This window comes from Musa acuminata, chromosome BXJ1-9, assembly GCF_036884655.1.
Source record: "Musa acuminata AAA Group cultivar baxijiao chromosome BXJ1-9, Cavendish_Baxijiao_AAA, whole genome shotgun sequence".
NCBI classification, from domain to species: Eukaryota; Viridiplantae; Streptophyta; class Magnoliopsida; order Zingiberales; family Musaceae; genus Musa; species Musa acuminata.
Window position 1 is genome coordinate 20,391,620 of NC_088335.1, and position 11,940 is coordinate 20,403,559.

Here is an 11,940-nt window from a genome sequence, read left to right on the forward strand (position 1 = left end):
TTGGCTGGGCGGTGGCACCTCCAGCATCGGGAACCCTAAGAGAATTCAAATTTTGGAGCCCAAATTTGAATCCTCTTGAGGCCTATAAATACCCCTCAAATCTCAGCTGAGATTACAACTTTTTGAGCAGCAAGTGTTTGAGAGAAAGGCCTTAGAAAAGTGTTAGCTTGTCTTGTTTTCAATTTGCTAGTGTTCACCTCCTTCCTTCTTTCTGAAAATCTGTAAGAGAGTGAACCGCTTGTAAAAGTTGTAAGAGGGGTATTCACCCTTCACTTTCAAGAGATTTGCTAGTGGAAGGTGGGAGCCTCATCGAAGAGGGGCCTCGCAAGTGGATGTAGGTCACTTGACCGAACCACTTTAAAAATGGCGTAATCTCTGGTTTGCATTTCTTATTATCATTTACATTACTGCAAACCTTCTTACTTGCTTTGTTTCATCATTATCTTTGCTGCTCAACTTTGCGAATACGCTTTCAAGTTAATCACTTCCGATTCTGATTTTTATCGTACGAAAGATTTGTCGAAATCAACGTTTTAATCCGCTGCACTAATTCACCCCCCCCTCTTAGTGCCGCTCCGATCCTAACACCCCCCCCCCCCCTCTTAGTGCTCTTGATCCTAACACTCCCTTTGGAGAGCCAAGACTTATCTCTCTTAGATATCTATCCCATTGGAGCAACTTCTCTCTTTGCTTCATTCTCTTTGAAAGTTTCGGAGACCACCATCCCCTTGGACTACTCCGCCTTACTGAACAAACTGTACATTGTTCTGCCTCCCAGAAACGCACTTGCTAGATTTTGACTCCACGTTAATACAACCCCCGTTGCACCCCTCAAGGCCTAGCAACATGCTGAACTCGCTGCACACTTCAGCCTCCTACGAACGTATCCTTCTCATACTAAAGAGAAAGTTTCAATGCTCTGTGGTGCCGAGTTTCGGTCGCCTTAGGATAGCCACGAACACTCCATCGTTCGTATACAAGCCTTTGCATAAGTACCAAATTCTTCAAGTTAGCAATTCTCATCACCTCTGTGAGCTTTGTATAACTTTTTTGGTCACTGAACAACTCATTCCACCTTACATGGTCTCATCCTTGACCAAGCGTCTCACTTGCCTTGAGCTCCATCAAGTACGGTTGCTAACGTTAAGCCGTAGCTCAAACACAGCCATACCAACCTTTATGCGCTACGCATTCTTCCTAGCTTACTTGTCCTCATGGTGCCTCTTGCGTTAAGGGTTGGCCATTCCTTTGAATGTCAATCTTAAATGCCCGCTCCTCTAAGCGACTCCTTTTTCCCTATATCTTCATGCTCGCTTTTCCCCAAACGGTCGCGTGTGCTGGCTGCCCTCAACGCAACCCCGCTAGGTCCCCTACATTTGCATGCCAAATGTTTCTATGAGTGTTTGCCCCGCTCTGATACCATTTGTCACGGACTTAGCTGGTTTTGCCTAAGTTGTATAACACCCTTGTGTGTCCGTCCGCGAAGGTCAGCCTTCTCGAAACCTCCTACGGTCTCTTAAGACCTACAAAAGAGAAAACGGGTTAGAAAAAGTGCCTCAATTCACAAGCAATTATTTCAAGAAACATCTCTTAACCAATGCAAATTACAAACATACTTCACAAGTTATGAACGTTTCCACAACAAAGGATCCAAAATGGTCCACTACAGACTGAAATCTCTCACAAGTGTCCACATAACAATCTTTATTTACAAGCCTAAAATGGCCACCAAACCCAACTAATTTAGGGCTATTAAGCCTTCTACCGTCCATATGTATGCTGTGTAAAGCATAAATAAGCCAAAAGACACGAGCATACATGAGCATTACATTAAACACCATATCTACAATTTTATCAATGATAGGACGTAGGTCATGATGACCGAACCACTATAAATCGGTTTGCATTTACTTTATGCTTTTCATTCTTATTATAAATTGATTTACTTATTCATTATGCTTACGAACACTTTCAAGTTAAACGTCTTTCCGATACGAGTATTATCGAAAGAAATTTTTTAAATTGATATAATTTTACATAAGCACTAATTCACCTCCCCCTCTTAGTATCGATTTTGATCCTAATAGGGCATGGGTCGTTTGGGTGTCTTCTAGCAACAAGCGATCTTGCATGATAGGCCAGCGTAGGAGGTTGCCCAGCACGACCCCTTCGATACTTAAGTTAGCAAAGGAAAGAAGATAATAGTATAAGCTATATGACTGAGTTAGTGTGTAGAGAGATCTCCCTCGTGTCTGCTCAGGGGTAGTTTCTATACCTCTCTGGGGATCAATCATCTGTAGGTTGTTAGCATCCATGGATATTTCAAGCAGGTGGTTCATCTATTCTAGGGCGATTGATCTGATCCCATGCTATGCGGGGCTGTCTCGTCATTTTCGGGTGCCACTTCATTCAATTTTGAGCAGCGTGAATTCTGTTTCGTGTCACTTCTGAGTTAAGTGACGTCGCTTAGGGATGCAGTCGCTTCTAAGTCAGCCTATGTCATTTCATACAACTTTGAGACGTGTGTACGACTCTAGCTAAAATGGCGCCATGTGTGATTTAAAATGATTGATAGTTGGGTGATACTAAATTATCTGAAATGGTAGTTAAATATTTTAGTAAATAAAAAATTACTAGTGGAAGCTAGATACCACACAACGTGTGGTACCACACAATGCAGGACTGCTGCGAAGTACCACACAACGTGTTCTCTCCGTGAGACCAGTTTTGAACACATATGTGAGTAATCGCAGAAACATGTTATCGGAAGATAATGAAAATCCTGTTAGTTTTGTGTCTCATTAATGCATAAGGTAGATTTCTATGCATACAAATCAGCTGAAACACTTCTGGGGCTCCATGTCATCTGTGATGTCATGTCATCTGTTCTGACATCACAGAACACTACACAGGAGATCATCATATAGTCCATGTCCAATTTATTGGTACAAGCGCCGAGTCCTGAACTCGCACACACATAGATCTCTGATGACTCCATATATAGTTTTACCAATAATCAGTAGGATTCTGTTTTTTTTTTATGGGAAAAGGTCTGAGATAATTTTATTGCGTTCCTAATAATGGTTTTCCATGAAGACTGCAAGTTTTTTCCTGTGTGGAAGTGCAACAAAAAGAGGGTGATGAAGTTAGAAATGAAAGTAGCTAATCCAGAAATCTAGAGTTCAAGAGTTGTACCACCAAACATCTTTAATATGTTAGAAATCTATAGCTTGATGTATCAAGCATTTAGTTAACCGATACATGAGAAATATAAGGAGGGGATCAGGGAGGCATGCGACATACATCCTTTTCCAACTCAAGATGACAATTCTCTCCAAGTAAAGCTTAAATCATGGCATCCATGGCTAAGATGGTGCTCAAGTTCATGGGGTTCATGTACTCGGAAGAGCCGTCCATGAAATGGCTCACGACGATCCGGCAGGCTTTCTCCGAAGGATGAAAGGCGTCCCAGAAGGCGTATTTGCTACGGTCTTCACAAAGGTTGGACGCCACCGTACAGAGGCCGAGTCCGTTGTAGGGTCCTTGCCCACAACATGCAATCCTTGACGTCGTAAAACCTGCAGAAAATTTTGGTGAAAAACATGCATGATCAACTTCTTAATGCACATCAAATGTTCATCATGATGTTTTACCGAAGGCCTCTGGGTTCGTCACGTAGTTCATATGCATCCTGAAGGCGTTTGCTGAAATGAAGACGTCTGCACCGAACTGGGTGTTGAGCTCCTGCAGGACCTGGAAGAGCTGCGAATTGAACAGGCTTGCGGCTCTTTGTAGCTCGGGATCGCACTCGCCGTCGAGGCTTCGTAGGGCGAGCTCAGCTGGGACGCAGCCCAGCGGCCCGGTGCCGGTGACGAGAGCCCGACGACCCCCCATCTCGTGTAGCCGCTAGGGGTTGGTAACAGATGTCATTGATGAGAGGATGGAGCGAGCATTATTGAGACCTCACTGAGATCTTACGAAAGTGATTCACAGTAATGCTATGCTTAATTACTTTGTTTTCCTTTGATCTCAACCAATAGTTCTCCAGTATCTTATTGCCAACTCAAATGAGCCTAATTAAATGGTCATTAAATTCTTTAGGGCTCAGTAGCAAATAACAAAGGAAAAACAAGGTCAAGAAATGGAGACTTCGTGATTGATTTGAAAGGGGAGATATGTTTACTGAAACATTTCAACTACGCTTCTCAGTTAACATACTACCATGTGTTACCCAACGCAAGGTAGAATAATAGACTGACATTTGCCCCCTCCTTTATTCCGTAAAAGATCAAAGTAAAAAAAAAATATTGCAGAATTCATGAACGCTTCAAGTGATGCGAACTTGCTGCTGAGAGTGCTGATTCGTAAGATGGAGGTAAAGTCGTGGAGGGAATTAGTTACCGTGAGAATTTTCTTGTACTCGAACAGTATATAGTCTACGTAGTCAGGCAGCGAAAACTGGCGAGATCGTACAGAGAAAGGGATCAAGTAGTAGTTGTTGACAAAGTCATTGCCTCCGAGGGTGATCAGAAATAATGCTTGGTTCACAAGCTTTTGCGCCTGAGATTGACCTATCATGGCTCTAAGCCTCTCCTGATACTCCTCGAAATGTTGCAGCTGCCTATTGATTCTGATGATGTTTATCTGTCGATATATATCATGCAAAAATTTCCAAGAAAGAAACACGAGTGAAGAAAAGATCATGCATGCAAAGTAAATCTAGGTCTGATCTCCATTAACTGCTTACAAACTGGATGCCTGTGTCATTCAGAATTCCGATCCCTGCCGATGCAAAGTTGGCACCAACAAGCAGTTTCTCCCCTTGGAGATCGGGACTGAGGTAAGGTAGTGTGGGTTCAGCTCCTAGGTGTTCGCCTGCTAACATTATAACAAGGCAAATAAACGTTAAATGCATTCAGGAATCTGTGGCAGCATGTCATTGCATTGAGTACGCCACTTAACTGAGGATATCAGGTATGTTAAGTCCATTAGAGAACCTCCCTGTGGGTTGTTGACTGGGTGTATCGATCCCGTAAGGAGGGGAGTCAGCCCGGGCAGTGGTCGCCAAGAAGTTGTTGTTACCATTGTCGACCAGAGAATCGCCGAAGACGAAGAAAGCACGCGCCTCTGAAGGAGAAGAGAGGCTCGCAAGGACTGCTACGATGACGACGACGACGGAGAAGAGAAGCAATGCCTCATCCATGGTTGTAGGAGAATTGCAGTAGTGTAAGCACACATGTATTGAAGCCGAAGGTGGTGGACATATATAATGATTTCCTTCACATGACTCACCTAAATCTTCCACCTTGTTTGTGTCAAATTGATAGAGAGCCACGAGGACCACTGAAAAGAATCCAATTGTTTGCCTTTGCAGCCACCAAAATCAAGTTAGGCATAAATGAGCTTTTATGGTGAAGCAATCGATATCTTCACAAAGCCATACGAAGGATGATTAATGTGGCTTTGTTCTGTTCCATTGCCACTGGAGAAGTAGTCAAATTTAGGATAGTCGATGTACGGGAAAAAGATTTTTATGATCCTCGAATGACCATCAATTGTAAAAATGCTGTAACAAGCGTCGAGGAAGAAGGCACTAACATTAAAAAAAAATCCAAAAAATAATTAACAGATTTTTTTTTTTTTGCTTATATATATGGACAAAATTTAAACTTTCCACCATGATAAATATTCTCTCTTCACATTCAAAAAAAAAAAAAAATGCTCTGTACTAAATTTGGTTTCCTCCTCTCTCCACACAAGTATTTATTAGAGGAACCAAACCTTAATTTTTAAGGATTTTCTTTCTTTAAACAGTAGGTTTTTCAAACTTGCATTTCTTATCACTCAAATAACATACCTCGAAATAATATGTTTTCAGTTAAGGAATCTAAAAATATTTGTCAATTCAATAAATTATGATAGAAATAAATTATTATTTGTTCCGTAGGTTCCCAATGTAGGTTTATCTCATGTTACATGCGATCGATCAAACCTAAAGTATGTGAATACTGATTGAAGGGAAATCAAATAAAATCTGTGTGATCAAATTAGTCCGGAAGTCACGATCCATAGGTCTCTTGTGTATTTGATAACCATCGTGCAATGTCTACATCAACTGCGGCTCCCAAGACATGGTTAATTACACTATCAGAAGTCCAGCGGACGTACAAGGAGTGGTTTTTTTTTTGCTACTTCGGCTCTTTATTCTTCCAACTTGTTTTTTCCAGCCATTGAAGTTATGGACGTACCAAATTCAAATCAGCACAGTACGCTTCTTCGGTTCTTAATGCTTCCAACTTATTTTCGCTGCTATTGAAAGATCTGTACCATTCGAAATGTTGTTTCGGCTCTAAAGACTCCCAACTCGTTTTCGTTTCTTGCCCAACCTCAATTACTTAACTCCTAAGCTGGCATTCCAGTGATGTAGACACGTCGTTACCCAACCCCCAATAGCTATGACCCTCATGGCTTTATCTGAGTTGTTGACTCTTATAATGTCCTTAGAGGAGACATGTGTTGATCGTGACTCTTCAACTCCCAATCGGCATACAATTACTTAACACCGTCAAACATAATCACTAATATACTTCTTGAAAATTTGATTTGCAGTCTTTGGCAAAAAGTGAGAATTGTCAAAGTTATTCTTGAAATTTTGATTTGTAATTAAAAAAAAAAAGTCAAAATTGTCAACATTACTATGTAAAAGGGATCTCATTTCCTTGATTGATCGTGATGAGAAGATTAGATATTGACCCTAATTCCAACCATAGAAAAGGGATCCGACATCCATTGATTTATATAAATCTCATAATTTATAAAATTAATTTAATTATCTTTCACCCTATAAATACGGTTATGATATACACAAAAATCACATGCAATATTTCTTCATCCTCTTCATCTTCTCATAAGTTCTTTCTAATCTTCACAAAGTTTTCTTTCATGGTATCAGAGTCCCACGTTGTCCAAAGTTGACTCTTCTCTTCCTCAGGAGTCTACCAACCTTAGTGATCATATCAGTTTTATTTCATCTATTTGTAAGTCTTATCCTTTATCTCGTGCTTTTGCTTATATCCAACAGTTTCTTCTTTCGATAAGACTTAACTAGATGTTACTCAACTTATTTTCGATGTTCGAATTTAACTATACTCATTAGACCTAAGCTATTCAAAGTTTCTTGAAAGTGTAAAAGCTCTAACGTTGTCTCTGGTGATATTCAATCACTGGTTAAGGATGATTCAAAATCCTCAAAAACAATTGAGGATCATATCGAATAGTGGAATAGTAATAACCATAAGATTATATTACATGGATCACTAATCCCTCATTTACATTCAATAATATATCTTTTGATAGTTTTGATACAACAAAAAATCTTTGAGAATTTCTATTTATTTGTTATGCTACAGGAGACCAAGCTCAACAATATCATATATTTTACTAGTTTGCATCATATGAAACAATCGCAAGGTCAACCTATTATTGAGTTTTATTCTTAAATAATATTTATTTCGGATCAAATTGCTTTATTTGAACCTCGATGGAAATGCAAAATTGATGTTGCAGTACTTGTGACATAACATAATAGATTAAAAAAAAATCAGTTTTTAGTGACTTTAAATGATAATTTTGAGCATGTTCAGACCTTTTACTTTATCGAAATCCGCTTTCTTCCATAGATGCTAATCTTTAGAAGTTTTATCTAAACAAACATAGAACAAAGTTACATGCTCATCAACCTATTTATAAATGAGACTGTCCTTGCAACTACTACATCATCATGAAGATATGGGACACAATTGTACTTTCTAAAGTATTCAAACCAGTCAAATCGTTCACACAATGAAAGGTAGTTTATAAATAGTGTCACAAGATTGGACAAACAATTTAGAAATATCATAAACTTGTTAGAAAGACTGTTGCAATTGCAACTACGAGTCTTTCTCCATCGGCACAACACTTTCTACCACTGATGTTGAAGCTATAGTCAACTAAGTTTTATCTCGTGTATCACTTTAGTCTATCTCTATAATTTCTGACACGATAAGTAATATTAATTGACTTTTTGATTCTATCTGTTCAAATCATATGTCATTAAATGTTGTGATATTCTATTTTTAAACTCCCACTTTTAATATTGCTCAAATTCACATTGCCAATGGGTGAACAACTAAGGTAAGTCCTATTGGTTTAATTATTACTTCCTATATAAGAATTTCTGATACATACCTTGTTTCTCAACTTTGGTTAAAGTTATTGCCTGTTGATCAAATGGGAGGACTAAGATTTGATATTCATTTTTCTTCCACTATTTGCGCTGCGTAGATTAACAAATTATTGAAATAGATCGTCAAGTTGGACATTTATTCATTCTTGCTCAGCTTTATATTCCTTCTACAAATATTGCATCCACTCAAAAAATTATGAACCATACTCCAACGGGTCTTTGGCATTCCATATATATATATATATATATATATATATATATATAGTGTTTGTGTGTGTGTACGCGCATGCACTTCCTAAATGGTGCAAACTTAATTTTTTTTTGTACCCTTAAATATCTTGATTCTGACAATTTCTAAGAATAGAAATATAGAAAGTTTATATTTCTTCTTAATCAATATAAAATTATTTTGAAATATTTATGTCCATGAACATTTCAACAAAATGGATGTGTAGAACAAAAGCTTAGATACTTTTTGGACTGTAGTCAAGTTATACTTTTTTTGCTTCAACTCAAGACATTTTAGTGTGAAGCACTTATAGTTGTACATGCAATTAATCATACCTCATTTTCTTTTATTATGCATCAATCTTCGTGTGAATGATTTTTTTGGTAAAACTTCAAACTATTCAATCTTTAAAGTTTTGGTTGTGCATGTTTTGGTTTTTTTTAACCTCATGAGCATAATAAGTTCCAACCTTGATCACGATTGTGTTGTTTTCTTGGGCATGGAATTGAACATAAGTGATAGAGATGTTATGAACCTATTTTTAAATGTCTTCACATCTCATGTAATGTTACCTTTTAAGAATATAAAATATTTTATAATATATCTTCCTTCAATATATCAATCCCTAGTGAGGCTACATTATTCATAAATATTTCATGTGAATTTTTCTTTAGATGTTCAATTTGATTGTCGAATTACCATTGTTGTTGATACTTCTGACGTGTATGTTAGTTTTGAAACATTATGCACAAATTTTTTATTCGACTATTTTTCATCAGAAAGAATATATGTACTCACTATTTCTTTCATTCTATAAATAGAGTTGTAACGTACACAATAATCATATATAAAGTTTTCATCTTCTCATAGGCTCCTTTCAATCTTGCTGATGTTTTCTTCCAAGAATCATCAAAAGTAGGTTTTGCCCGATGATGCCAGACCTATTAATTTTTTTTTGTTGCAAAGAGAGTCCTATAAAAGTCACGAAACCTCTAAAGCATAAGTAGGTAAAATATATAATTATTATTTCAGACTATATGCTAAATAATACATCAAATATATTTTATCGGATATCTCTCGATATTAGTTTTATAATAACTCATATGTCGATATTTATGACAGGTGTTTGAACTTTGAAAAGAAGATAGCTGAACTATCACTGATAAGCAATAATGTCTCTTAAACTGAAATTCCTTGCAATATCTGGCACACACGATGAATCAAGTCTACTTAGCTCTCCCACCCTAAGTTGACGAACAAAGAATTGAGAGTGAGGTAGTTTTCAAGCATTACATCTTTTCTTTTTTTTTTTCTTGTTGATTTTCTTAATCACATTTAAAGGATTGAGAGTAACATATGCTAACTTTAATGAAACTCGATGATTAGCTAGCTCACTACACTGATATTGTGAAAATGGTAGCAACAGAGCACCTCAAAATAAGAAACTCGTTCCGTAAGGTAAAACCGAGGATCAAAACAAAGTAGATCTCTTGAATGACAGCAACAAATGATGTAAATAATAATAATAATAATAATAATAATAATAATAATAATAATAATAATAATAATAATAATAATAATAATAAGACTATATGATTCTATATGAAAAGACTCTCTCACATGAAGTACATGTTGGATTGATTGATATGGTTCTTTGCTTCCGCTTCTTTGGGTGAGCAGATATAGCCTTTCAGATGCACTACTGTAAATAAACGAAGATAGGTGACAAAGATCATTGGCTAATAATTACTTGGACGAGCTAAAAAATTAGCCATAACGAACTTCAATGCTGAATCACTTAAGATTACTTATAGCATTTATCACATGTAGATTCACTGCGATTATAGAATGAACAACGACAATCATATAAAGAATCCTTTGCCATTGAGCTTTGTGAAAAAGCAAATAAAGCTCTTTTTATTATTTTAATTAAAATGTATAACGGAGTAGGCAAATGAAACATGATTTGTTCCTTTTCATTAACAAGCTTCAACATGTGTGTATGGGGGCTTATGAACTCAGCTCTAAGTTGCACCTCTTCCAAGGTGTCGCACCCCAAAACTGGCCAAATAATCTATGGGCAGATGATGTTATCGACACGGATCAGATAGTGTGGCACATGTCACCACCCCAGTGGAGGAAATCAAATCCGCTCCATCTCCTCGGTGCAGAAAATTTTGCCTGAATTCGAGTCCGTCAGCATCTTCTTGTGTCAGTATTCCATATCCTAACACACCCCACGGATCACATACGGTTCGTCCAAGGCTTGAGTAAAGACAGAGTCAGAGAGATAGAGAGAAAAGAGAAGTGGTTGGAGAAGGTTTCTCTCGTCAAACCATGGCAACCACCAGCTTGGCCTCAGCAGCTTCAAGCTTCGTGCTCACCTCCAACCTTCCCACCGCCGCCGCCGCAGCTGCCACCACCAGCCAATCCTCGCGTGTCAGCTTCTTTACCTTTAGTAAGCCCAGTAGAAAGCTGGTGGTTCGAGCTGAGGAGGCGTCGGCGCCGCCGCCTGCTCCGGCCGCAAAAGGGGGGGCCACCGAAGCTCCCAAAAAGCCACCTCCGCCGCCGCCGATTGGCCCGAAGAGAGGTGCCAAGGTATGGATATCTATCGATACATCTTCATTTGGCATTTCTCGTTGATCATATTGACATTCTTTCCACTTTACTTTCAGGTGAAGATCCTCCGAAAAGAATCCTACTGGTACAATGGCATCGGATCAGTTGTGACTGTGGACCAGGTTGCATGTACTTCATCGAACTGCATGCCTGCTCTTCAACACATTTCATCAGCTTTACTTGCTTCCTTTCACGTCCTAACATCTTGGATCATCATCATCCAGGATCCCAAGACTCGCTATCCTGTTGTGGTTCGATTCAACAAGGTTAATTATGCTGGCGTCTCCACAAACAATTATGCTTTGGACGAAATCCAGGAAGTCTGATCAGTGGCTACTCCTTGTATTTTGCAATGACTAGCAAATATATGTGCAAACTATTGCAGTTCAGATAGAAAATGGTTCCTCATCTGCTAGGATTCATATATTTAGATTACATCAGGTAAAAGGTCCCAATAATCTAATTCCCCGTTCCCTTTTTTATTTAATAAGCACAGCTCTGCAATTTGTTTGCTTTTTTTTCGTTTTCAACATAAAAGGTGATTTGATGATTCTATATTGGCCAGTAAATACATACCTCTTTATCACTTCATATAATGATCATAGCGACCTAGAGCATCTCCGTTGACCATTGACAATTAGCTAGCTAGACGAAATAGCCAAATTTCCAGAAGTATAAGTAGTAACTTCAATGCTATTACTGTTCTCTCTCACTAAACGTGTACAATTAGAAGAGGTTACGTGCAAGGATGATAGATAGAGTAACTTGTAATGAGCTACAAACTACGAGTAATTTTGTCTATATTTTATAGTTGTAATATTATTATTTAGTTCGACTACCAAGTACTTTGAAGATAAAGAATGCA

General features: G+C 38.1%; 2 protein-coding genes across 2 annotated transcripts; one reads left to right on the forward strand and one right to left on the reverse strand.

Moving 5' to 3' along the window:
* Nucleotides 1-3,176: 3,176 nt before the first annotated feature.
* LOC135594308 (GDSL esterase/lipase At5g33370-like) lies at nt 3,177-5,244 on the reverse strand. Its single transcript, XM_065084703.1, has 5 exons — nt 4,963-5,244; nt 4,748-4,875; nt 4,402-4,644; nt 3,654-3,906; nt 3,177-3,578 (listed from the first exon to the last, which is right to left on the reverse strand). The coding sequence occupies exons 1-5, from the start codon at nt 5,201-5,203 to the stop codon at nt 3,346-3,348; spliced, it is 1,098 nt and encodes a 365-aa protein (XP_064940775.1). The 5' UTR covers nt 5,204-5,244; the 3' UTR covers nt 3,177-3,345.
* Nucleotides 5,245-10,684: 5,440 nt separating this feature from the next.
* On the forward strand, nt 10,685-11,591 carry LOC103973667 (photosystem I reaction center subunit IV, chloroplastic-like). Its single transcript, XM_009388299.3, has 3 exons — nt 10,685-11,054; nt 11,132-11,197; nt 11,300-11,591. The coding sequence occupies exons 1-3, from the start codon at nt 10,794-10,796 to the stop codon at nt 11,399-11,401; spliced, it is 429 nt and encodes a 142-aa protein (XP_009386574.2). The 5' UTR covers nt 10,685-10,793; the 3' UTR covers nt 11,402-11,591.
* Nucleotides 11,592-11,940: the final 349 nt, after the last annotated feature.